Source organism: Syngnathus acus, chromosome 6 (genome assembly GCF_901709675.1).
Source record: "Syngnathus acus chromosome 6, fSynAcu1.2, whole genome shotgun sequence".
Taxonomy (NCBI): Eukaryota; Metazoa; Chordata; class Actinopteri; order Syngnathiformes; family Syngnathidae; genus Syngnathus; species Syngnathus acus.
In genome coordinates this window covers 9,094,094-9,120,664 of record NC_051092.1, presented here as the reverse complement: position 1 = coordinate 9,120,664, position 26,571 = coordinate 9,094,094, and the positions used below count along the sequence as shown (strand labels likewise).

The following is a 26,571-nucleotide window of genomic DNA, read 5'->3' as shown; positions in this document are numbered from 1 at the left end:
AACTGAAATAACGTTGAATCAATGATTTCTTGAGCACATCTTAAATACTGCACAGCGTAGGATATGGTATACACACCACATCAACTATGTTTTTCTTGCCCTGAAAGATGTCCAAATCTATCATATCATCTTTTTTTTTTTTTTGCAGATTACATATTTTGTATGATCAATGTATAACCGTGCTTAAACATTTTGTGTAAATCTCATTTTTACAAAACAAAAATGTTTAACAGGGGAAAATGTCTTTTTTTTTTTACCATGGGTGAAAAAAAATCATACTTCACAAAGTTTTTCTTGTGTGTGTGTTTTTTATTTACAATTGGTGCATCCGTTTTCTAAACAAATAGAAGGGTAATTATGAGGAAGCCAAAGTACCTGGAGAAAGCATTAGGACAACATGTCAAATTCAGAAATGGGAGTCATATTTGCTATCTTCCAAAAATTATTTGGCTGTTTATGAAGTCTACCTTATTTACCCATCATGCGCTGTAGGAAAATATTGCGCTATTTACGTGCGCAAAATGTTTTTCTTACACGTAATGTCGGTTTGCTCCACTGCGATGGTGGCGCTCTAATAGTATCACTTCACTTGCATAACATGAAACAGGAACGAGTGAGACCCGGCGGGTGGAATAAATTGACTGGTCATTTTCGTCAAACATCGTGAGTGTCGTTCGTCTCCAACTTGGCTGATCAACAACATAAAAACGTCCCATGGTCTTCCGCTAGAGGGCGTCCAGGAACTCACTCAAATGACATCATCATTACGTAGCAGGAAGTCAAGCGACGACGTCAAAAGTGGGCTTGGTTGCAGCACTCAAAACAAGTTTATCCGCCTTCTATTCGGCTGCATCAGATAAACACCCAACTTATGTGGTGAATGGTTAACCCTTAGCTACGCTACAACTGCAACGACGAAAGAGGTAAGTTACGACTGTGAACCCAAGTTATTGTTAGCACTGTTATTTGTAGGACTGCTTGGTGACAGGACAGAAGTGCGGCCCGCTGCTTTTAGCATGGTAGCTAACACGGTGCTAACTTTATGATATTTAACTTGATTATCCTCGACGAATGTTCGATCGCAAATGAGCCATCATCACATGGTACTGTGGAAATACTCAATGCATTCGTGCACTCTACCTCAAGATAACTCGTAATCACGTTTACTCTTGGGAGCTTAAGATCAGGGGATGCTTTGAGAATAATTGTCAATTTGTTTTGTATATGTGAAGCCCATTGAGACTGCTTGTGATTTCGGGCTATACAGGTCCGAGCTACATGAAATGTCGTTTCGTGTATTGGGTCGCTTTAAGTTCACGTTGTAAACAACACAAGTTGAAGTTAAGGTCAACTATTTGACCATGATTTATGCCTCCTGTTTTCATTCTGTTGGGAATTCCTAGTGAAATGGGAGAAATCGTCAAACAAGTGTTGTGATTGTTGTTCCTTTAGTGTACCAACGCCTTTGTAACCAGGGCAACTTCAATATTAAAAAGGGGAGAGAAAACAGAAAGAGCTCAGAAGTGATGGAGAATGAAACGCTCTGTTAGTTCTCCTCGCGAGTAAAACAAATACTGGTTGTCTTCTCCTCTTTGTTTCAGTGTGTGAATTAATGTCTGTTCCTACTTAGACCTGAGTGGTTGCAGCGAGAAAATGTTCGCAAGGACCACAGCAAAGTACGTGGAGGAAAAGGTCTGTAGTCGTCAACGACTGGAAGCTCTTTGGCTGCAGCCTTATGTTGTGTTGCGCAGAGCAGGTTAGTACACGTGTATTTTCTATTATGAATCCTCTTCCAGTGTTTATTTTTAGTCGAATTCTATCAAAGTCATGTGTGATAGGCAGATTGAAAAAGTCCTTGTATAGGTTTGACCAGTTTCTCTTCAACTGTAACTGTCCTATGTGTTTGTCTTGTTTTGCAGACATCAGTGAAGCTATTTGTCCTAAGCAGGAGCCAGAGCGCACTCACATTAAAGAGGAAGATGTGGGCAAAGAGGTCCAACATTTCAATGACCAAATGGAGCAGAATTTCTTTTGCATCATAAAAAAGGAAGAAGAGCCGGAGCGGCCTTGTAATAAAGCGGAGGGAGAGGACTCCTGCGACATTAAAGACTTCTATGACATTAAAAAGGAAGAGGAGGAGGATGCCTGCGAGATGCCATTGATTGGTCTCCCTTTGAAGAGTTTAGATGAGGGTCAACATGAGGTGAGCAAAGGGGAGGAGCCTCCAAGCTGCAGCTCAAGTCAACAACTGAGCAGAGAAAGTGATGGAGACCACTGTGGAGGATCACAAGCAGCTCCACCATCAGATAGTGATGATGTGTCGTCACATGTTCCTGCTGCTGCTGCTGATAATGATGAGTCTCAAAACAAACACAGGCAATGTTCTCAGTGTGGATTTTTTTTTGCTCATAGCAGTAGTTTGAAACAACACATGAAAATACACACAAGAAAGAAAAACTTTTCCTGCTCATTTAGTGGCCAAAAACTTTCTAAGAGGACAAATTTAAAAAGGCACACAGGAATCCACACTTGTGAGAAACCTTTTTCATGCTCAGTTTGTGACCAAAAATTCTCTCACAAGGGAAACTTAAAAAGACATACAAGAATCCACACTGGTGGTGAGAAACTTTTTTCATGCTCAGTTTGTGACCAAAAATACTACCGTAAGGAACGCTTAGAAATTCATACAAGAATCCACACTGGCGAGAAACCTTTTTCATGTTCAGTTTGTGGCCAAATATGCTCTAACAAGGGAACCTTAAAAAGACATACAAGAATCCACACTGGTGAGAAACCTTTTTCATGTTCAGTTTGTGGCCAAAAATTATCTGACAAGGGAAGCTTAACTATACATAGAAGAATCCACACAGGTGAGAAACCTTTTTCATGTTCAGTTTGTGGCCAAAGATTCTCTGACAAGGGAACCTTAAAAAGACATACAAGAATCCACACTGGTGAGAAACCTTTTTCATGCTCAGTTTGTGACCGGAAATTCTTTGACAAGGGAACCTTAAAAACACATACAATAATCCACACTGGTGAGAAACCTATATGCTCAGTTTGTGGCCAAACATTCTCTACCAAGGTAACCTTAAAGAAACATCAAATAATCCACACTGGTGAGAAACCTTTTTCATGCGCAGTTTGTGACCAAAAATACTTTCGTAAGGAACACTTAGAAATTCATACAAGAAAACACACTGGCGAGAAACCTTTTTCCTGCTCGGTTTGTGGCCGAAAATTCCCTCTCAAGGGAACCTTAAAAACACATACAAGAATCCACACTGGTGAGAAACCTTTTTCATGCTCAGTTTGTGGCCAAAAATTCAGTCAAGGGAGAAACCTCAAAAACCACGCAAGAACCCACACTGACGAGAAACCTTTTTCATGCTCAGTTTGTGGCCAAAAATTCAGACATAAGGACACCTTGAAAGAGCACACAAGAATCCACACTGGCGAGCAACCGTTTTCTTGCTCAGTTTGTGGCCAAAAATTCTCTCAGAGGGGACGTTTAAAAACGCACACAAGAATCCACACTGGCGAGAAACCTTTTTCCTGCGCAGTTTGTGGTCAAACATTCTGTCACAAGGTAAACTTAATCAGGCACACAAGAGCCCACACCTAACACTGTTGCCTGCTTAGTCAGTTGCCAAAGAGTCTCTATTGAGAATTTCCGAGTGTCGTGGGGAGATGAGCAATGATCTATGAAGTTCTCACCTTCTATTTGAGCAGACTATGAGTTTATGCATCAATGATCATTCTATTCTAGTATGTACCTTTTGATTGAGATGCTGAACTCCTTTCCTTTACTACAGTGAGAAGTTCATATTTTAGTTTTAGTAATGAATTTGAAAATACTTAACCGGCCTCGGGATGATGATAGTTCTGTGTTTTTCATTATACGTGATGTTTATTATGGTTTTAGTTGTGGTTTTTAACCGTGGGTGTAATAGCAGCAGACTATTACGGTGTAATAGCAGGTCCTTCATTCCCACTGCTGTCAGACTCTACAACATGCGTGGCGCCTGATAAAATTGTGTTAAGTCTCTACCGCTACTCGTGGCACTTGTCGTTGTCCTTGTCTGTTATTTATCCTTTTTTAAATTTGGCACTTGTATTCTTCCACTCTTGTACGCTGCTGTGACAAGTAAATTTCCCCGCTGTGGGATGAATAAAGTACTATCATAATCAACTGCAATTAGTTTTAATTCATATTCAGTGCAAGTTGCTTAGTTTTTATTTGGGTTTAGAGTTTTGTTTATTTCAGCTTTTCATGTTCATGTGGATCAATAAAATGAAAGAAAAATTGTGTTGGATATCCCCCATTTTTCTTCAACAGTAATTTTTTTTACTTTGCCTTGCTACTAACACTTTAAAATGTACTTGAGATGCATTAAGACATGTCATTAGTTGTTTACTTCACAGTCCTCATATTGAAGTCTCAACCTCATATGCTGCTTCTTATTAATATGAATTATATTTATATTAAATTATTTTTAAATAGGATCCTAATTAAGACGATTAATCTTGTCATTTGTTGTTTTAGTCTCAGTTTCTGTTCTTATAATCATCATGACATAGTGATTTTGCAATTATTCATCATCAAAACATGCTTATATGATAAAATAATGCTATTGTACAAACGCATTTTAACTGCCCGTTTTAAAATTCAAATGTTCACTGGACCTTGAGCGCAAAGTTTTTTTTTTTGCAGCATCAGATGATAGGCAGGTAATGTTGCCATAAATGCCATTGGGTACCACATTCTCCTATATTATGAGCAAACATTTTTATGTTTATGTCCTTAAAAAACAAGTTAAATTCAATGTATATATTTAATACATATGATATTTACATTGGTTTTGAAAAATAATTCCATATGAAGCATCCGCGGTCGTAGTCATGGTGTCGTGTAGTCAAAATAAAGATGTTGTGCGCTGCTTTGGCCGTAGGGGGCGCTAATGCTCCCAGTGCAGTGGTAATGACACGGCGGTCCAAGCGGGCTTGGCAGTGAGTCGCCTCCAGCTCTGGAGTCTCCCTCCACGCTCTCCGTGTTGAGACCGAGCAACTTCTTCTCACCACAACGCTCCACCGATCTCGAGGCGGTTCCCGGCTCCATCCTTGTCGATATGACGCCGAACTGGGACGGGAGCTCGGAGACAACTGCATGAATCCTGAAACACGGTAAGTTTGCGTTTTTTGAGGGCTTCCTTGCCGCATCACGTCGGTTGAGATAACTTGCTATTTTTAGCTAACGTTACTTGTATTTGTCGGAATAACGTGCGATTGGTCGTGTTATTGTCTGCAAAGTAAAGAGTACATTGATCGGCAAGTATTCGGGCATTTTGTTCTTTGAAGCAACGATTATTCTTGCTAGTACTTAACGGTTCGCCGTTGCCGTTAGGTGGAATTCGCCCACTTTTGTGTGTTGCGGGGTAGGGCGCAGGCTAACGTGTCTAGCTTAGCGTTTGCGACTCCAAGTCGGGCTTCGCCACGTTAGCGAGCTAGCCGAGCTTCGTGCCCAGTTTTTTTTCTTGCTACACTGCCACTTGACAGAATGGCAGCCATAAACACTGTACTCGACCCTGGAAAGCAATGCGCGTCTCAAGTCCCATTGATGGCGTCTGTGTGTGGGCTTATCAACGTCAAATGGTCATATGAAGCCCTAAAAGGCACATGTGACAGAAAGAAGTCCCTCAACATGAACAGCAAGGATGAATGTGAGTAGGATAGTCCTCGTTCAAGATGATGCACGGACTCGAGCTCACGATGCGCCAATGCAACGTGTGAAGAAATCAAGTGGTTTGCCATGGCGAGGGATTCAAAGATCACATTGACTGGCTGGGAGACGTTCAAATTGTGTAATGTGGAGGCGTTGTCATTTTCTGATTTGGGGGTGTGAACAGAATACAAGCAGATTCGAAGTGACAAATCTTGACCCTCCCCCCTGTTTTCGTCAAGGGCAGTGTTTGGATCTTTGTGGAACAATCTCGACTTTCTTTATGACAGTTAGTGGATATACCCTATGTTTACACTATCATCGGATTACTTTGACACCCGGTGCCATCTTTGATGTGTTGATAAAAAGAAACATGCTGTACTCACTGTGTCATCCAGCTCCGCTCAGCCTCTCCCATTAGTGTTGACATAGATAAAAAGATCATACAGAAATGTGGCTCTTATGTTAGAAGAAAATAACATTTTACTCATGGATTGTTCATGAAGCATTTGGTTGGTTGTGCCTTAAAGCAATCGAGGAGTGTAGTGCACTATTTGCCTGTCTCTACTGCTGTTGATTTAGTCTGTACGTACTAGTTTGTTGGTTGAAGGAGGACAAGGGGATATCAACTGTTAGATGCTGAGCTGCCTCCAGGCTGACCTCCGCTATTAAAGTCCTCCAGGCATCATCATTCTGCTTGAATTGAAATAAGGGTTCGGAACAGTCAATGAAGGATGAGCACAAAAGATTCAGTTGAAACCAGGTAATAAATTCAGTTTTAATTGGCTGAGCAAATTTGGCATTTTATAGTTCAGCCTGCTTGGCACAGATTGTACCATTTTCATCAACGACAGCGTAATAATATATATATATTTTTAAATCAGGACATTAAAGTAAAATCCCAATTAAGTTTGAACATTGTGTCAAACATAAATAAAAACAGAATACAATGATTTACAAATCATGTGCAACCTATATTTAATTGAACACGCTCCAAGACAAGGTAGTTAATGTTCAAACTGAACTTTATTGTGTTTAGCAAATAATCATTAACTTGGAATTTTATGGCTGCAACATATTTTAAAAAAGCTGGAACAGGTGGCCATAAAGACTAATAAAGTTGAGGACTGGCTTCTACAGGTTTCAGTCTTCCCAGAGCTTGCTGATAGGCTGAGTGGCTCTCAAGGACCGGAATTGGGCATCCATGACATAGGCCCATTGATAACATCTGCAATTTCACCCTCCAACTGTTTCTAATCCAAGAGCAATAACGTCTTAAAGACTGGTTGTGATGTGTAATAATCTACTGGTGAATGACACTCTCCACAAGTAGAATGTCATTCTGATGAGTAGTACTGACAGGCCAAAGGAAGTAGGTCAAACGATCAATAAAAATCCACCCTGCTGGTCTGTGTTACTTTATATACTGAACATCTAATGTCCTTTTAATGAAAGCTAACCCTCCATTAACAACACACACACAAATATATATAGATATGTATGTGTGTATATATTTATAGCTTTAATAATGATTGACATCTCCTGGCGTTGATCAGTTTACGCTAACGTCTGCTCTTGACGTGCGACGCTCTACCTTGCTCAGGCGGGGATTTTTAATGGTGTTGCTCCATAAGCCTATCAACTAGAACTCCGGCTTTGCTTGGCTGTTGGATGATAAATGAGGAGAGAGTGGTGGAGCAGATTGATGCTTAGTGAGAATTCGAAGAGCTCTTGGAGTCCTGTTTTGTGGGTGATATCTGCTGTGTTTTAATCACTGCTTGGTGGAGCAAGCAGCAAGGCACAACAGATGTCCCAGCTTCCACGCTGCGCAGTGGTAAATACTTAAAAGACGCCATTTTCAAGCAGACACTCTGGAGCTGACCTCTCCACCCATGTCCCTGCTCTGAAACCAGCTGCGGCTTGTGTTGCTTGCCCTCTGTCACCCTTCACATTACAATTTCAATATATATACTTTAGACATACAGTGCAACCTAAAAGTCTCTGTAAAGTGAGAGTAATTGATTTTAGATTCATTCTGCAATTTTGTTATTGGTCATCAGTTTGAAGGAGTAGGAAGTTAACGTTTATCGATATCGGTGGGGAAATCATTATCATCATTTAGTCATGCACTAAGAGCGAGAGGCGGCCTGTTCAGTTCAGTTTAGGTCTCATCTCTGCAAGCAGCCAATCATATTGGAGCGGGACATGCCCTGTTTAGAAGTCTGACAAAGAAAAGAAAAGCTCATTACCATGATGGACAGTTTTATCGGTTATTAAAACATATTAAAACACAACACGGTAGTAAACCGTCAAACTGGTAATTGGCTCGTGCAGTTATCCCCCGGCTTTTTCCTCCATACCTTTTAAATACCTGTGCCGTTTCATCTGTATTTGTCACCAGCTTGCCTTGAAATATATTTGCTTATTTTACCAGCCATCCCAGAAAGCCACAAACATAAGGGTGAAATTGGCTTTTTTGCAAGCATAAGAAGGCATGTCGCCCCCCCCCCCCCCCACACACACACAATTGTCTTTGCAGTCATCTATAAAAAGCAATCTTGAAAATGAATTCATTGTCATTTTAGCTCTCTAAGTAGCATTCTTTGGCAGGCTGTTCTGCCATGAAAGTTGTCATTTTATAAAATATGTTAATTGCACCTGAATGCTTCTGCTGTAAAATGCACCACAAAATCCTCTGCTCTTTTTTAAACTTTTACTTGACTCTTTATTGTAATACAGTGGTTGCGCTCGGGTTGTTTGTGGCTCAGCCTTGCAGTGTTCCTCCGTGACAATTGTTTCGCCTTCATGAGCATTGGAGAAATCTGCGCTGATATGTTCTATTTTGGATCCGTCCCACTGCCCCCAGAGAGCAAAGATTTAGCCATTGATATTGTGTGGCAAGATTCCTGTTGCTCTTTTTAGATGGTTAAGTACAGCTGTACACTATGTTGTTCATCCCCAAAGGTCCCTCTCTTTAAAATGTCACATTTTTCCCACAGAAAAAAAAGTCATGCATTTGAATGCATTGGGCAGTGGAAATAACACTTACTTATTACACATCCAAAACAATGTAAACACCGTTGTAGAAGCCCATTACTTAACAGCCAATAATGTAAAAACAACCCATTAATAGAGGTGTCAAAATTAATCAAATTATTGTCAACTGTCTTAATAATGGAGTAATCGTTTAGAGCCAATCTGTCTGCTACTCCTTCGCCTTTGGGGTCATCTCAAAATGTAGTGAAAACGGAAACTCTTAGATGTTTTAGCGAACACATGAGATTACATTTTGTGAAAAAGAGGTCACATGATCCACAAGGTTAATTTCAAGGTCATATCGGTCAAAAGGTAATGTCATTAAAATTACGAATTTTTAAAACTATGGTGCTCCATCCAACCATGACTTGCCAATTGTTGAACTATAGGAATTGCTAATATTTCTTATTCTTTCAATGAGTGGAAAGGATTACAAGAAATAAATTGTTGATGTTACAGGTTCACGCACACACACATACACACACTTGAGCAAGTAACCTGATTACCCTTGAGGTTTGTTCCTAGGCTGCAGGTTATGTGGCATGTGTATTTTTAGAGCAATTTTGATGTCATACCTCCAATTATTATTTCATTTTTATGTCTTGAGAGATTGCCAAGCAATTTGTGTAGCTTATAATCAAGCAATAACCACTTCTCACCGATCTCGAGACAAATTTAAGGAGCCCATTTAGTATGGTTAAATCAGGGGTCTCAAATAGGGATTCTCAATAAGGCTTTGTTTTTTACACTGATAAGCGATATTTTCCTGTTCCTCCAGTCAAGCCAAGTAAAATGTATTTATATAGCCCTTAATCACAAAAACATCTCAAAGGGTTTCACATGCCTAAATTTGACAATTATTCTTGACATCCCCTGAGCTTAACCACCAGGAGGAAAAGGAAAAAGTCACAACATCCCTACTGGGAAACAATCAGAAACGCAGATGGGAGGAAACATATCCTGATATCTTTGTTTTGTAAACTACACACTATACTAGTAGTAAAAAAAATCCTCAGTAAGTACATTGATTAAAAACAAAAAAGAATGCCTCGTGTACCTTTTTATTTGGAGTGGACCTTCAGGAAATCAGTCAAGCCAGCCGCAGCAAATTCAACAAATTCAATACAATCACTCAAAAATACTTTACAGGTCATCATGAACTTGGATTGACAGGTAGAACCAGTATTTTTATGTTTCTAACAAAGGATGGTTGTTCAGCTATGAGCGGTTCAGAAAATGAATGAATGGATAAAGTAGTATGGATGATAACTGATCCAACCTACATTGATTAACAATTAACCAATCATTAATTTTCACCTTCATCCCTAAAAAAAAGTGTCTGTCTGTAAAAACATTTTTTTTAATTTAATGTCAGTAGTGGGTAAGCAAGAAACGTAACATTCAGGATTCCTTGTTGTTACAAGTAAGCATACACTTAACACCTCGGTGAGTCCTCAAGTTTCGCAACAGGAATTGTTTCCATGATAGTGGAGAATCAATTCAGTTGAGTTTTTTTCTAGACACTGTGCATGGAAAACAGTGACCATGTTACATAATTTAACGCTGCCCCTATATATGTTCAGGCAGCAAGTGTTGTCCGTCATGATGAGTCACTTCTACTTGGGGTCATTTATATTTCATACTCCACTAGCGACTCTGTTATTTTTTTGTTTCATTTTATTTTTTTCTCTGTGTATGTGACATGTCACCCTGATCAATGGCAAATGTGGCTTTGAGACGTATTGATCAGATCTGGAAAAGCTCAGTGGTGAAACCAACGTTTATTCAGGAACTAAAAGCCAACAACCTGTTTATGTTATTTCAATGTAGCTATGAATTGGGCCACACCCAATAAGCCTAATGCACGATTAATCAAATCACTAATAACAGAAAAGAATGCTGGCAAGCATATGTCCTCTGGCCTGCGATCTATCTTGGTTTGCGATTGACGTCACTTGATATCAGTCTGCTACTACTAGACAGGTTACAGATAACAATGCTTTGCGTTTAGCACAGTGAAACGTGCCATTCTTATTAAATGAGTCATTGTTCGTCATTGTCGTTGTTATCAAACAAATTTGATGAACCGTATTCATTCAGTGACTTTGTACTAGCTAGCGCAGTGTTGGCTTTCAGGTTCATTGCTGAGCCAAATGATCAACTTTACGCAGTTGAAGCACCAACATAGATGTAGACTAGAAATATGTACTACTGTTGGTCGTGTCCCATTTTCTGGTGTAATGAATAATATTTCCATTGCATGCGAACCGCCCAAGCAACGCTTCACGGCTACCTGGCATGGTTGTTGTTTGTTTTTGTGTTAGCTTGCTTTTGAGAATGCCGCGGGAATTAGATTAGATGTTATAAGTCACTGTCAGCAAAAACAAAAAAAACATTGCGGGTAGAAAATAACTTATTTTTGCTCCTGTTAAAATGAGGTGTTTTAATTTGAACTTTGCCCGTGTGGTACCTGTCTTTGTTTTGCTTCCTTTCAAAGCTAACAAAAGTTGGACGTTGTGTCAGCGGCTTCAGGAAGCAATGCACCACAGAAATTGCATATTGCAGTATTTGCACTTGCATTCCTCTTGGCAAATCAAATGATTTTACTTTTGCTCTGTGTCTCAAGTCTTCTCTCTGTGTAGAGGAAGCGTGGCACTCCAGGCGACACCGGGAAGGAAGCACAGCACCCGCTTTCTGTAATTCTCACCTTTCAAGGTTCTCACTGATCATAGTTGTACTCTCTTGTCTCGACCGGCCTTGATAAAAAAAAAAAAATCCTGTGTCCGCCCTGTTCAAGACAGACTGAGTCAAAATGCCTTCGATTTCGAGATGAAACAGAGACTCTTAAAAAGGCTGTTCTCAAGAATTACAACACTATTTAATATGTATGACTAAACTGCATCTTCATACTTTGACTTGAATTTTAAACCAACTCTTTCAGTTAAATTAAAATACATTTCTCCACATTCAGGAGTACAGAGGATTCTTGTTGCATAGGTATTACTTGTGCACCGGCATCCTCTATTTGCAATTCTGCTTCCAATTTGCATTTCAAACCTTTTTGAAAAATATTGTTTCAAGCCCCATTTACAGGCCATACAAAGATGGACTTTTATTTTTTTCTATGGCTTGCACAGAAGGTTCTGCTACTTAGAACTCAGAAGACAACACATTTCATAAGGGCAACACATCAGCAGCTTTGGAATATGCTTGCAAACGACCAGTATTATACTCCTGCTTTGTTTAGTTCAAACTCACTCGACCTGCACCCAGCTGTGTGTTTAGTACAACTTTAAATGCGATAAGTACATATTTGTATTCTGTTCATTGTTAAGGAGGTAACACACTTTGAATGGTGTTGGTGTCAGTTGAAATTTTAGCCGCAATATCCTGACCATCATGGGTCGTGTCAACGTTCAAATATGGTATGTCTTTATTTGCAGCTTTACAGAGTTAGTAGTAGGCTACCAGCGGTGTGTGTACAGTTGGCAAATAGTCTCACAAAGGCACCTCCCTTAGGACTGGGCCTGGTGCTGGAAGAGTTGAGTCTCCTCTCCACCCACCTTAGTGAGGAGCATTGGAAGGAGGAAGTGAGGATGTAATGCTCTCAGGACTTTGTGTTTCTAAGTGACGGCTTGTTTTGTGTTTGTGCATCCCTACAGGTGAGACAGGTGGCTTTGACAAAGGCCTCTGGATGTGGTGTGTACTGCAACTCAGGTGAAAGGTAAGCTGAGCTCTCCCTTACTTGGCCACACTTACTTTCACCCCTTAATAATTAAGATCAGATCAATTCGCAGTAATATGATTTATCCTCTATTGAAATTACTATTATTTTCTGTTCATGTTAGACTTGCTTATTTGCCTGGTGACTTTGTTTTCGAGGCATTTCTTGATGGATGCTCATTCATGAGTGTGTTTATGTTTTACTCCAAGTACATTTCTATTATTTTTGCATTTAAAACTTTGTCATTTTGTATAAATGCTGATGCCAGTGGTAATGTTTGTGATGGAGAGTACTTATTCATCTTGAATATGGTTGGAAAGCGTAATGACTATGTACGGCTTCTTTTTCAGCCATCTATCTTTAGAAGAGTATATTTTAGTGACTTCTGAAAAGATAATTGCACTGTTCGCCGTCTATATTTATGTCACTATTATCAAGTGTACAGGAGTCAGCTGAGTGTTGTCTGACTGTTATATGAAGAATATGGCATTTTTTAATGATTTCTTGGGGGCAGCCAATCCTTAAGACTAGATCCGAGTTGATTTAGGATAACTGTTGGAGTGTGAATAATGCAATCTGACCAACAGTTTCATCACAACAATGGACTAACAGTTTCTTAAAAAAATACCAAACAAACATAGTTCCGTGTTTACCCCTGACACAAGATTGTGTTCTCATACTCTGTAGCCTTCCATTCTAAACTGGGTCATTGTCGACCATACTGACACTAACCTTCTGAACCATAGCACATTTACCCTCGGGGAGAGGGTATACCAATAGAGTAGGGTAAAGATGGCAAAGATTCAGCATGGTTTTGAGTCGCCACAGTCCTACAGAACAATGGCGGCCCTTTTTCAGTTCACTTTTGGCTGGAAGGCATTCTCTTCATTCAAATCCCTTAAATATACCTTCACTATTGGCAAGACCCAGAATAGAACATTACCACGTATCCTCCCACAGAGCAAAAAAGGAATTTCTCTCATGGTGTAGGCTTTACATGTGTAACAATCATTTTGTCGTAGGGAAAAGCCCACGAAAAAAAGCAGGATTTTTGTCATTTAGTACAAAGTACCTATAGGTACATATAAGTTCATAATTCACAATTGAACCTATTTAAATATTGAGTAGTTTGTCAGTATTCTTGCAGAAAAATCTGAAGATGATAGATTAAACAGCTAGAGTGGCGTACATTGTTTGTTTTGAATCTCCCAGTTGACAGCACCTTTCGCCATCAAGATGTATCCTACAAGTCAATGTTGTCTTTTTAGATCCACGCCACTATGTTTGTGAATGTGTAGCGAGTCTCGAGACTCAGCTTTGTTGCAGCTGATTGGAAGCTTGGTGGAGTAGCATTTGCTATGGGCGCGAAGAGATCAAGAGGTGCAACACAAACCGTCTTTATTCACAGACAATGTGCAGTGTGATCAGCTTGTCACTAGCAATTGTGTCTGTGTGAGAATGACAAGTTAGTGTACAGTCATGTTTTTTTCGGTTGGAACGACAAAGGGTGGGAGTTTAATAGATCCGTATGTGTGACATTATGACACAAATAAAATTGGTTCTTGTTTAAAAAAAATATTGCGATAACTACATGCTATTTATACTTTGTCATTTTTATCTGCCCTTTCCTCAGACAGGGTGAACTGATTGTTAGGATGAAGGAGGAGAGTTTGTACCACCGAAGGTTGTCGATGTCTCCAAATGCCTCTTCCCCACCCAAAATTGACCCCCGCATCCTCACACGAAACCTTTCTTATGGAGGAGACAACGATCTCTACAACCTCAGCTCAGGTAAGTTAGCCACAATCAAAAGACCTGAGCGGCTATTCATCAGAAACTTGTGGCCCGGTCATGCTTTGACAATCTGTCAGATGACGGAATCCCTCAGTTCATGTGTCTGTGTGTTGTGGGTTCCCACCAGGCAGTGAGACAGACAGGCAAGATATCTCCCTGATGACTAATGAACTTAGTCCTGCCCAGTCACCAGGCAGCAAGGTAAGAACACAGATTTTGATTGGGCAACTTCATAAGAGTTTCCCAAACCATTTTTTTTGTTTTAATACCACCTGATCAATTGTTTAGGGTACATTTGCAGGCCATTATTGTGGTTGGAAAAAAGTGTATTTTTGTCAAGGCCTCGAGGGAACCACAGGCAAATTAGACCTTTGAGACCTCATGCTGCCCCTCGTGTTTCTGTGTTATTTGTTCCACTGTCTTAATTTGTTTTCAAGTCATCCTGTCCCTCTCATTTGTCTTAATTGGTTGCAAATATCAACAAGAATTGGTCAGTACATAATTGACTGGCATATAGATGTCTTATACATATCGTTGCTGTCAGGCAGAAACCCCCAACTGTCAAAATGACAACTTTACGTTAACTAAAAAAAAAACTTGAGTGGACACACTTGAACATAACAATTAATAACAACTGTAACAATTTGCATACCAACTGTAAACTCATATTCGCCGTTCCCTTGTCAAGACTCTTAAATATATTGTGATGTAAAAAGAGAGCCCCGTTGTTTTCATTTCTATTGCCCAGAGAAACATTTGGATTGTGTGAAGGTGCACTGTTTACTTATCACGTCACCATGGCAGACATTGGACAGGACCAAGACTGGACAGGTGGCTAGAGGTTTTTGCCCTCTCATCTACGACCTAAAAGCGGAGGTGGCCTGGACATTAATAATTGCATCCTGGGTTGCCCCTTTGGCACGGCAGCTGAGCTTATAACTGACAGGGGCCCGCAGTTCTATTCAGAGCACAACACAGCAGGTGCTAAGGTTCTGAGGGTGAAAATTCACCTCACTACAGCGTACCACCAACCTGGAAACATGATTTCATCATTCTATGAAAGCCGCTCTGCAGGCCAGCCTCACGGACAGCAACTGGGCCACCCGTCTCCTGTGGGTCATGCTGGTTCCCCGCTCTGCCCCAAGGAGGACCTCCAGATCTCATCTGTGAAAGTTTATATTTTATGGTTGTTTTATGACCACCCACTGCATGTCCCAGGGGAATTCCATCCGGATGCCATCCCCCCTTGGTCCACTTCATTGCGTCTTGTGATGTGGTGATTTTGTTCCCATTCCGATATTTGCTTCGTCCAGCCATCGGACCCCACTGCACCCCCACTGGAGATAAACAAAAATATCTGTGGACCGCCTCAGACCTGTTTTTTGTGGCCATTGAGGTGCTGCTGAATATGTCAGGGGCACCCTTCCTCTGCAGTATTTGGTCTGACACCAGCTCCTGACCCCTACCTGAACCCTGATCCCCCTACTGCTAAGTGCAGCTGCTTCTGATGCTATAACCACTCTCCATCACATTGACTGTTTTTCTCTTGACACTGTTTATGCACTTTCTTTAATTCGGGGGGCTGTGTTGTGACCCACAAAGGTGAGACATGTAACTTTAAGGGAGGGGAGGATATTGCAGAAGTTTCATGAAAGGGGTTAAAGGGACTGATTTGTGTGGATATAGAGAAATGACTCGCCTTCGTCTCCCTGTCTCATGACCGCATTGTTTGCTGCTTGACCATCATTAAAAGCTACTTCTCTTCCTTCTTTCCTCCAGTCTGAGTCTAGGATGTTTAATGGTCTGGAAAAGGACTGTCCCTCACCAACAGAAAAGCTTGCTCGGAAGGAGTCTCTTAAGGTTTGCACATGCATCATTCAGTATAATCATCGGCTCATTCCATATCTCATTCCATTCATAATTAAAAAAAAAGAAAACACAAAAATATCTTATGCCAATTTATTTCTCTTGGGTATTAGTTATAATAAATATGAATTCCACCCTAAAAAACTTCATTTGACTCTACCAACGTTTTTCAAATCACTGAATAAATTGTATTGTTTTATTGGATTCTGCATCCATCCAGAGTTGTACTTAGTTTATGTACGAAGGGCATTGCTTAGATAATTTAGCTTTCATTTTCCTCTACAACAGGTCCAAAAGCAGAATTACCGTCAAGAAAAGAAGCGGGCTGCCAAAGAATTGTTCAGTGCTCTGAAAGACCCGAGCGTTGTCATTATGTCAGACTGGCTAAAGGTAAGGTTGCTGAAGCTTTGCACTGTTTATTTTCTACTAGTGTCATGTGTTAACCATTTTGAGGGTGAGGTGTGATTATTAAAATGTCACTCCGTTGCCTTTGTTATTTTTCAGATCCGTGGCTCTTTAAAGAGTTGGACCAAGCTGTGGTGTGCCCTGAAACCTGGTGTTCTTTTGGTCTATAAGACCCCTAAAACTGACCACTGGGTTGGCACTGTCCTGCTGAGTTCCTGCAAGCTCATCGAGAGGCCCTCAAAGAAGGATGGGTTCTGCTTCAAGCTTTACCATCCACTGGACAAATCCATTTGGGCTGTCAAGGTCAGACATGTTTGTAGTCTGGGTGCCCCGATCGATCAGCCACCAATTGCTGACGGCTATGGTTACTGTAAATAGGCCTTGCTGGCTCAACCCCCTCCTTTCAGCTACATAAAACACTGTGGGAAAAAAACCTCATTAGATGTTCATTATAAGAATAAAACTAATACATTTTTTGAAGAATTGCTGTGTTCCAGTCCATGATGTATCACACGCTTTGATCTGAATGTGTAGGGTCCCAAAGGAGAGAATGTAGGCTCCATCACACAGCCTTTACCAAGCAACTACCTGATCTTCAGAGCATCCTCTGAGTCTGATGGTGAGTATGTGATGTCACTGTGAAAGCTCAATGTTTTTCTTCAGATTATCTCTTTTAGACTAGAAGCAGAGTGAAGGTTTTAGGGACGCACACTGTAAATTGTATTCACATTTGTATTCATTTTGAGTGTATTGACAAAAAAAAAAAGGGAAAATACTTGAAGTGTCTCAAATTTTAGGATAAAAATTCCCCCATTTGAGCATTTCTTCAATGTATTGTACAATCTCTTCTTTAAACCTATTTGCCACTTCAGGCCGATGCTGGATGGATGCACTGGAGCTTGCTCTGAGTTGCTCCAGCCTCTACAAGCTAACAGCCAAGTCTGGAAAAGAAGGAGATATCAGCACAACCTCTGAGTCTTCCCACTTCCTCCATCTTCTGCAGTCTACCACACTAGCAGACACAGAGCTTTTGCAGTAAGTAATGACTCACTCATATTACAGCATACTACACGGAAGTGATACATAACTGCGGTTATGTGGCACATTGGTGTGGCTCATCAGGTATGTGTTGGTCGTTCAAATGTAAAGAACAAAAAACTCTTTGAGGAGCACCAGTATCCACCTTTTGCCATGGCTGCAAAACCTTTCAAGGCCCAGATAGCACACCAAGTAAATTTTGGAGTAAATTGCAACAAGATGACTTGAAGATTTCTTTTGCTCCAATTTGTGCCAGGAGAGTTTTCGTATGTGTGATTTTGCTCAGTAAATGTTGGCAGGTGCTGCTCTGTAGCCCATTCCAATTGAAAGATAGCCCAGGTTTTACACTCTGCAGCAGTTGCATCATGCTTTGTGCTTAAGGTCCATTTGCATGCCATTATGTTTTTTGTAATGGTTTGCATTTTTGGCTTTTCTTGCATTATACTCTATCTGTTTGAATCCCTCAAGATAGCCACTTCTCCACCCCTTTTTCTGTGGTTTCACATTGTATGACACAATCATCAAGCATCCTCCAGCCAATGACAAAAGCCAAATGAGTCACATGACTGAGAAGCAGGAAAGTCAGGAAAAATGTGAGCTGTGTACCTTTCAGAAAGATTATCATCCAGCACACGTTAACAAACGCATACTGTAGGTATGTAGCACTTAAAAAAGCTTTTTTACAATCGAAGACAATCGTACACTAATTAGAACGGCAACTGCTCGTATATACTACATCTGGATTTACTGGTAATAACTAACTGAAGATTGTCACTGTGCCGATGAGTGCTTTAGATTTAAGGAACACTTTGATGCCTATGGTGCAGAACATTTTAGTGTTGGTGAGTTTGAGATTTGATTATTTATAGATTTTACTTTGTTCTGGAATGCAATTTTTCTGGTCTTCAACTTGGTCGTTTGGTTTTCTCAATTATGGTTTTCTTGCTTTTTGTGATCAATCCCGTTCTTTGTTGATAAATCTTGGACTAGAGTGCAAGTCGACTTATTTCATTTGGGTATGTGTATTTGTGTTCTTGTCTTGAAAGGGGTCATAGTTTGTGAAAAGGCTGGGGCGCAGCAGATGCACGGACCTCCAATGACAGTCCGTAAATTGGCTTTTCATTTGGATTTGCTCCTACTTTTTTGGACACTTACAAAGATTTGACTATAATTGTTATATTCCAAGTACCTATTACTATTTATATTGTAACACTAATCGGTGTCTTTTAAATCAATAAAATTTAAATGTTTTGAATCCTATACACGTGTAAGAATGTCCAACAGTGACATCTAGCGGCTCTATGAGTCCAATATAGTAAAGGAATACAAAATACAAACACACTTAAATACACCGTGTTGTGGAAAACGTAGTTTTTAATGATTCATTTTTATTTAAGAAGAATTTGAATAAGGGTCCAGAATGAGTGTGTTCCAAATACAGGTGGATCACACTGCTTAGCCTCCCTGGCTACATGGAATCTCAGATTCAAATGGAGCAGCATTATTTGTCCATACTGTGGAAAAGCAGACCAGAGTTATGCTTTCAAAATGGTCCTTGTCAGTGCTGTCAGGGCTGTTTACAGCTGTCCGTGTGTGAGGCGGCCAAAAGTAGCCTGCAAAATGTTTAAAGAGTCGTTAAAGTGTGACTGATCTTGATGTTACTCTGTTCCTAAAAGGTTGAATGAGTCTGTGCTGCTGGGCAATCACCACATGGACCCTGACGGATTTTCTGACAAGTCAGAGCGTGATGGTCACGAGGACTGGGACGCCTCTGCAATTGATAATGGAGGAAGGTTGACAGAGGAGAGTGACATGGACCAATCAGATGAACTGATTTCTCCCGTGCCACAGGGTACAATTTATGTCGAGCAGGGCACAGAAGAGATGGCTGAGGTGAGAGCTCATGTACACAAGGTGTCCCTTCTTGTCTGCATTACAATTCTGTTGACAAACTTACAGCTATGATTGAGGAACTTATGTCCAGGTATGTTTTGTGTTTCTCAGGCTGGGGAATCATCCCAAGTTGAGACTGTTTCAGAGGAAAACAAGGGTATGATCTGGGGTATTTTGAAGCAGCTGCGACCGGGCATGGACCTCTCAAAGGTGGTCCTGCCTACATTCATCTTGGAGCCTCGCTCCTTCCTGGACAAGCTATCAGACTACTACTATCACGCTGACCTGCTCTCACAGTCAGTATTGCTGTATACCTGTAACATGATTTCTGATATACTCTCTTGTCGCACTATTTAATGATTACTAACTCCCTTAGAGCGGCACAGGAGGACAGTGCATATGGCCGAATGAAGCAAGTAGTCAGATGGTACTTGTCTGGTTTTTACAAGAAGCCTAAGGTAAGACATGTTTCAGGTTAAATTCTTTTCACCCTATTGGCTTAAGTAGAAGACAACCCTAAATTACAGCATCTGGGATAAGAAACTGTAAATGACAAGATGGTCTAATATTTTTTTACATGAAAGTTTAAAAGTAAACCGACTAATATTTGAAATTCAAACGACATTTGCATTTTAATTCACTTTAATCTAATAACACTATTGTGAATAACACCAGTCTGTGGAATATATTATCACCTACAACCTATTGGTCCTGTTAATTTTTTGGAAATCGTTTGCGATTGTGGCCGCATACATTCCAATACAGTTAATGATAATGTTTATGCTCCTAAGTTAAATGTATAATTGCCTCAGAACACAGTTGTAAAATAAGTTACAGATGTGTTTGTCAATTCATGGAAATATTCCTTCCTGATTGCATCTTCTCTAGGGTCTGAAGAAGCCCTACAATCCAATATTGGGGGAAATGTTTCGCTGCTGTTGGCCTCATCCCCAAAGTGAAGGCTGCACTTTCTACATAGCTGAACAGGTGAAAACCTCAAAACTTGTACACTTGAATCTGGAAACAGGAAGTCAAATAGGTTGCGAAATTCTGCAAAACCGCTTGAAATTCAAACAACATTCACGTGCATGCACTTTCGCAAATGTAACAAGTTTGAAACTGGAGTCTGGACAGCCACGTTTTTACTCTGCAGCTCACAATGCCAGTGTCACAAATTTGTTTCTTTTTCCAGGTTTCGCACCATCCGCCCATTTCTGCCTTTTATGTCTGCAACAGGAAAGATGGGTTTTCCATCAGTGGAAGCATCTTGGCAAAGTCCAAATTCTATGGTATTTAGTATACACAGTGTTCTTTTCAATGCTTGATAATCATGCATGACCAACATAAGCAGAATACCAACTTTCTCTTACACTATTCCCTCATGCATTTTGATAGCAATTAGCAGTTGTTCAAAATTAAACATAGTCTGAGTACATGATTTGTTTTCCTTGTGATACTGCATTTATTTGAGTACATTGTCATTTTATTTATATTTCATCTTATTTATTTTCCATTTAATCCGTAACATTTGAACCTCTTTTACACTTTGTAGTGACTGAATTTTTGCTTCAAAAGAAGGTTAGGCGCAAATGGTAACATTAACTAACTTGTACTCTTCTGCTCTGTTGTGTAGGTAACTCTCTGTCTGCTATCCTGGATGGCAAAGCGAGACTGCTCTTTCTGAGCAGGGAGGAAGAGTATGTCATCACAATGCCCTACGCTCATTGCAAAGGTAACTAACTGTCCACTTCCACGTAGTTATTTCACTTAATACAACATTTAGAGCTGCATAAGTTGGGAAGAATATGACACTGCCTGTGAAAAAGTAGGTTTTCAGCTTGCACATTGTGAGATGAAGTTCTAACATGCACTGGATGTCTGTCCGCGAAAGGTATCCTGTATGGGACGATGACACTAGAGCTGGGTGGAAAGGTTACCATTGAGTGTGAGAAAAACAAGTGTTTCACTGAGCTGGAGTTCAAGTTAAAGGTACATTGGCAACATCCGCTGTTTCATTAGAGCTTCATGGTCTGCATCAGTTATTTTGCTTGCTGCATGCAGCCGTTCCTGGGAGGCGCCTCTTCCGTGAATCAGATCAGTGGCAAGATCCTTGTGGGGGATGAGCTCGCTGCCACTGTCGATGGACATTGGGTACAAAAACCTTTCTCTTTTTTTTAAACGTGTTTTTCCCCGAACCCTTGGGTATGACAATGATTCATTGATTTGCAGATTTTGAAATATCATTATTTCAAAAATGCACCAGGGATCACCTACATATGGTACAACCAAGTTGCTCCCAAGAATCTCATGACGTCCGAGTGAAATTAAATTGCGGCTATGATGATTATTAAATCATTGTTGTTCAGTGTCCTAACAAACTAAATTATAAGTATTAATATAAATTGAAAATGTGTTCTTGTTTCTTTACTTATTTATCATTTATTGATTTCCTGCCTTTCGTGACAATTGGTTTGACATTTTGTAATTAGGACGGTGAGGTTTTTATTCATGAGAAGCGCTCCGGACAGCAGGCAACCTTGTGGAACCCGAGCCCAGAAGTCCGCAGCAGTCGTCTCAAGAGACGTGTTGTCCTCTTTGACCAGCAGGGAGAGTTTGAGTCTGAAAGGTAAATCAGGTCTTTCAGTAGAAGAATAAAATGATAAAATGGCTTTTTCCTCACAATTTTATCGATGTAGATCTTGCCAATCTAGTTTAAATGGCTTAAAATTAGTTATTATTTTACCTCATCTATGGTCATCAGTTAGGTTACATTTATATCCATGTCCCGAATTGTCCTTCAGTATGTGTTTTTCAGTTGTGTTTCCCTCACTTACAGGCTGTGGCAGCACGTGACTCGAGCAATTACAGAGCGTGACCAGGTTCAAGCCACACAGGAAAAGTTTGTGCTTGAAGAAGCTCAGCGCAAAGAGTCCAGGGAGCGGGGAGACAAACCCTGGACCCCACGACTTTTCTATCAGGACCCAGTGACCTCAGAGTGGACCTACAAGCATGTGGAGTAAGAACTTTGAAACCTTTCAGTCTCTTCATTTTTAGGTTCACACCTGTAGTGACCTGTTGAATGACCAGTCCCGTAATGTTTGCTTTAGAGCCGAGCCATGGGAGCCAGAGCGTTGTCTGGTTCAGTTTGAGAGAGATGGAGTCATTCAAACGTTGGAGAAAACGCAGAGACAGCACAATGGACTCTCTTACAGTGACAGCTGGCCCAGCCAACGCAAGGTTACTTAGTCGCCCACCTTTACACATTTGTTAAAGCTCATTAGGATTTTGAATGAGTAAATATTATTTTTAGAGACCTAAAGATAGAGACCAACAAGTCATAGTGACCTCAACTGGCTGCATTATCAATTTAAGTACCTTGTGTAGCCAAATTTTACATGTACACTGTGCGGTCGGTATCCAGCTAATGCTAATGGAAACTGAGCTATAAAATCTTATTTTTTCAGGCTAAAGTGAATGGGACACACAGGAAAGCCAGCAGTCAGCCATCCAGCTGCAGCCAGAACACTGAGAGCAGCAGCAGCACCCCAGAACCGACACACGAGTCCTCTGATAATGAGGGTGAGGCGCTAACACACCATAGGCTGCCATGGCCATGACCCGGCAATCGAGGCGGAAATTTTGATACTTGTTACGTGGATACAATATTTTTAGATCATTTGACACTCTTCCACAATTCATTTATATTACTGTATATATAAAAAACAAATGTATAATTGATCTGAATTCAAACTCTAAATCTGGCTGTCAAGTAAAGAGCACACAATCACTTAGGTGAGAAATAGAGAAACAATGTGCATGTGCACGTGTGGTCTAATGTCAAGTCAGCGCTTTAAAGATGCTGTTTTGATTTTTTTTTTTTAACCTAATTATTATTGTCACTGTGAACAATATTTTATGGAACATATACCTGTTTAGTCTTATTTCGAATTACAGGCATTCCTCGGTTTATGATGGTACGACCTACGACGTTTCAAGGTTCTGAACTAGTTTGAGCAGTAGTATTCGTCACACAAAACAAAAAGGCACATTCAAATACTGACGTACTCGCAGTTTTTTCATTTCATTGTTTTATGTTATTGCAATCATTTACTGTAATGAAGACTCTGCGACTGCATTAGCGATGGATTACTGCACTTTATAACTTTGAAGTACAACTTCAGGTTATGTTGCTATCCGGAAGTTTTTGTGAGTAGGAGAACAACGTAATCTGTCCCGATTAGATTTTGGTGTTGATAATTTTCATTTATATAATTTTTTTCCCTATCACAAAGACCAATTTTCATCAATGTTCTTCAATTCATTGTGACCAATGAAATAATTCTCAACTAATCTGATAGGTTGAGTAGTGTTGAAGTCAGCCAATGTCTATGGTCATTAAGTTTGTTTCTTGCTTAGTATTTTATAAGATTTTGTTGCGGTATTGTTAGATGTTGTCATTGACTATTGTTTAATATTTGAAACCATCAGAGTTCTCAAATCACTGTGCACGCTGCAGTAAGGACATGGCTCTCCTCCAGACCTCCATCACTTCCATACAGAAGACACAGCAAGATATTCAGAGGTGATACAACTCACAACAGCAATGTTTTTGCTATTTTATTAGAGGGGTACACATACTGATTTGAACATCACACCATGAGGAAAACATGGCATGTTTGTGCGAATCATTTTTATAGTTTGTGGTGTACTCATGATTAACACCACTCGCATAAGGTTTTCACTGAGTATCCTCAAGGCCTGTCACAATAATTACTATGTATTATGCTTCCGCTCGATAAAATGGAAATCATTTTCCTTTCGTTTGCATGCGAGGAGTCGGAAAAAATGGGTGTTGACCATGCACACACACGCACACGCACACACACGTACGTAAGGATTTGCAAGTGGAAAGAGTTTGTTGTTCCCTGAGCAATTTCATTAGTGTTTCTTTGGCTGTCTGTGTTTATTTTCATTAAAAGCACACCTTGCCTGTCTTTGCAGGAACCTGGCCGCTCTGAGTCGCCAGCTCGCTCAGCAGAGGGCAGCAGACAACAGTGTGTCATGGATGAGTCGGCACTGTGTGATCGTCTGTTTGGTGCTCCTCTCACATGTTTTCCTCCGCTACTTCTACGCCTGAGAAGCTCGGGTCTCCGTCCAGCCCTGATCTGAGATTTGATCCCTCCCACAAGCACAAACTAATCAACTGGGCGGGCCCAGAACTCAGACGAGAGTTGGGTGAGGGACTTGTCCTATTCTTTTTCTTCTATGGAGTGGCTTAGCATGAACATTATAGCAATAAACACAGCCAATGCCTGTCAGACATCTTCAGATAGAAATGACTCCCCCCACTGAGTGTAGCCAAATCGAAAGAGCACCGGCACCCACGCACTTTGGACAGGAGATGAGGGATGACAGAAAGGGTTATCAAAGATGGTCTTTCAATACAAAAAAAATGTCTAAGTTGTACAATGAAGAATGATTTGTAAGAGTATCAACAGAGACCACCATCCCTTAGTGTCTTTATCGACTTGCCCTGCAATACTGTCTATCTGTGAATGTGTTTGTGTGTTGTTTGTATAAATTGTAGGCCCTACACGCGCTGGTAGATCACCGCGCCAAAGTTTCGTACAACTTCCACTCCAGAAATTGGGCCTTAAAACCGCTGATGCCAAAAAAGGAAAACACGTCACGACACATACAAATGAACGAAGGAACATCTTTCAACAGTGCAATTTAGTGTTTTGTATTTACTGTAGGCACACATCAGCTCTGTCTCGTCTTGTAATGACAATAATTTTACCAAAACAGTATTTATAATCCGAAAAGACAAAGAGTTATTGTTTACAGGGAGCACTGTGTGTGTTTCTAGTGACACATACTAAGTGTAGGAAGAATGGCTAATGTGGGTCAAGAGTGAGAGCCATACAAAGTGTCTTTATATTTGTGTGCCTGCTGTGGCACAATGGATGGGACGATTGCGTAGCACTGTTTGCTTAATGCTGGATGCAGCATGTGGAGTTAGGATTAAAATCGAGCAAAATTGCTTTGGCCAATGGATTACTTTGTGTGTATGCCTCCTACATAGCATCCAGACAGGTCTACAGTTTGACATTCTGGTTTTTGAATCAGAATTGTCTGACCAAGTTACCATTTCACTCATCCGTAAAGATGATCTACAAATGCACTTAACACTCTTGTAACCCAGAATTATCACCAACCTTTGTATGATTTGATCTGTTGCTCCAGTTAACTAGATGTCTGCAACAGATGGGTTTAAGCAGCATGCAACTCAAATAACCTGTAATGGTCATCTACTTTAATTTTTTTTTTTAATGTCAAGTTGCCCATGGTGGAAACTGGCTAACAATGTTTCTCACAATCCCCAGATACTAGTTTGTTTAATGAGCGTTTGGAGTTCATCTTGGTCCGAAACAAGTGACTTTGAAAATGTAAAAAATTAATGATTTGGTTGTATTTGTTCTTTTAAAAGGTATGTACATATTTGTCTGCAGTGCTTTTGTGCTCTGTGATAAAAAGAAATTTCAGAATGTATTTATTGTGTGATTTTACCCCCTTGGTAACTAAAGTAATGTTGAATCTTCGGGACCAGGGATGACAATCTTGCTCCCAGAGTTGCGTGCTGTTCTCATGTATGTATTTTAGTTTGTGAGAAAGCCATTGAGCTAAACGCAAAGCTATGTCTGTGACTTTATTTGTTTTGAGCATTTTCTAACATTTCAGTTCAGTGCCCAGTTTGTAACATTTCAGTCCAGTGCCAGAACTGATCTACCCAACGGGAGCAAATTTTAGCGATGAAAGTCGACTCTGAATGAATGATTTTGTGTACTTTTTTTTCCATTATTTTCCTGTTTTTATACTCGATCACCAATTTCCGGGATTGTATATGCCACTTACTTTTGTTATATTAAACAAGAACTCAATGATGCCCTTTTTTTTTTTCTTTTTCATTCACACTTGTTGCACACTGTAGCACTACAGTAAAACAGTTTTAACCCTAACACTGCCTTGTTTCTTTAATAATGTTTGACTGTCAAAATGTTGTGCCTCTAAAATGGTATGAGCTGTAACTAATTAG

The 26,571-nt window shown here is 40.3% G+C and overlaps 2 protein-coding genes and 1 long non-coding RNA gene across 6 annotated transcripts; 2 read left to right on the top strand and 1 right to left on the bottom strand.

The window, feature by feature from the left end:
* The first annotated feature begins 359 nt into the window (after positions 1-359).
* On the top strand, positions 360-4,300 carry LOC119125007 (zinc finger and SCAN domain-containing protein 31-like). Of its 3 annotated transcripts, none has more exons than XM_037255425.1 (5): positions 360-923; positions 1,631-1,756; positions 1,920-2,531; positions 2,871-2,977; positions 3,480-4,300. In XM_037255425.1, the coding sequence occupies exons 2-5, from the start codon at positions 1,654-1,656 to the stop codon at positions 3,513-3,515; spliced, it is 858 nt and encodes a 285-aa protein (XP_037111320.1). In that variant the 5' UTR covers positions 360-923; positions 1,631-1,653; the 3' UTR covers positions 3,516-4,300. The 3 variants fall into 3 exon arrangements, 2 of the variants coding, with proteins under 2 accessions (XP_037111320.1, XP_037111319.1); XM_037255424.1 differs by having other exon boundaries at positions 2,871-2,978; positions 3,643-4,300; XR_005098403.1 differs by lacking the exons at positions 360-923; positions 1,631-1,756; positions 1,920-2,531; positions 3,480-4,300 and adding an exon at positions 2,556-2,615 and having other exon boundaries at positions 2,871-3,417.
* On the bottom strand, positions 2,652-11,609 carry LOC119125008. Of its 2 annotated transcripts, XR_005098404.1 has the most exons (4): positions 11,598-11,609; positions 3,129-3,343; positions 2,880-2,963; positions 2,750-2,795 (listed from the first exon to the last, which is right to left on the bottom strand). It is a non-coding gene; the product is annotated as an uncharacterized LOC119125008 (long non-coding RNA). The 2 variants fall into 2 exon arrangements; XR_005098405.1 differs by lacking the exons at positions 2,750-2,795; positions 2,880-2,963 and adding an exon at positions 2,652-2,711.
* On the top strand, positions 4,990-26,494 carry osbpl5 (oxysterol binding protein-like 5). The gene is made up of 23 exons (XM_037255423.1): positions 4,990-5,184; positions 12,418-12,479; positions 14,113-14,270; positions 14,401-14,474; positions 16,053-16,133; positions 16,428-16,529; positions 16,644-16,847; positions 17,079-17,163; positions 17,417-17,579; positions 19,259-19,475; positions 19,587-19,771; positions 19,852-19,933; positions 20,364-20,462; positions 20,668-20,764; positions 21,109-21,207; positions 21,367-21,464; positions 21,537-21,626; positions 21,965-22,101; positions 22,312-22,491; positions 22,583-22,712; positions 22,940-23,054; positions 23,964-24,057; positions 24,477-26,494. Exons 3-23 carry the CDS (start codon positions 14,135-14,137, stop codon positions 24,610-24,612), a joined length of 2,604 nt encoding a protein of 867 aa, XP_037111318.1. The 5' UTR covers positions 4,990-5,184; positions 12,418-12,479; positions 14,113-14,134; the 3' UTR covers positions 24,613-26,494.
* The last annotated feature ends 77 nt before the right edge of the window (positions 26,495-26,571 follow it).

Bases quoted from the DNA above. Each gene is read 5' to 3' on its own strand.
- LOC119125007 (XM_037255424.1), top strand. From the start codon at position 1,654: ATGTTCGCAAGGACCACAGCAAAGTACGTGGAGGAAAAGGTCTGTAGT. The intron at 1,757-1,919 runs GTTAGTACACGT...CTTGTTTTGCAG, and splicing joins TGTTGTGTTGCGCAGAGCAG to ACATCAGTGAAGCTATTTGT. The intron at 2,979-3,642 runs TTTGTGACCGGA...TTGCCTGCTTAG, and splicing joins GAAACCTTTTTCATGCTCAG to TCAGTTGCCAAAGAGTCTCT.
- osbpl5 (XM_037255423.1), top strand. From the start codon at position 14,135: ATGAAGGAGGAGAGTTTGTACCACCGAAGGTTGTCGATGTCTCCAAAT. The intron at 14,475-16,052 runs GTAAGAACACAG...TCTTTCCTCCAG, and splicing joins CCCAGTCACCAGGCAGCAAG to TCTGAGTCTAGGATGTTTAA. The intron at 17,164-17,416 runs GTGAGTATGTGA...TTGCCACTTCAG, and splicing joins AGCATCCTCTGAGTCTGATG to GCCGATGCTGGATGGATGCA.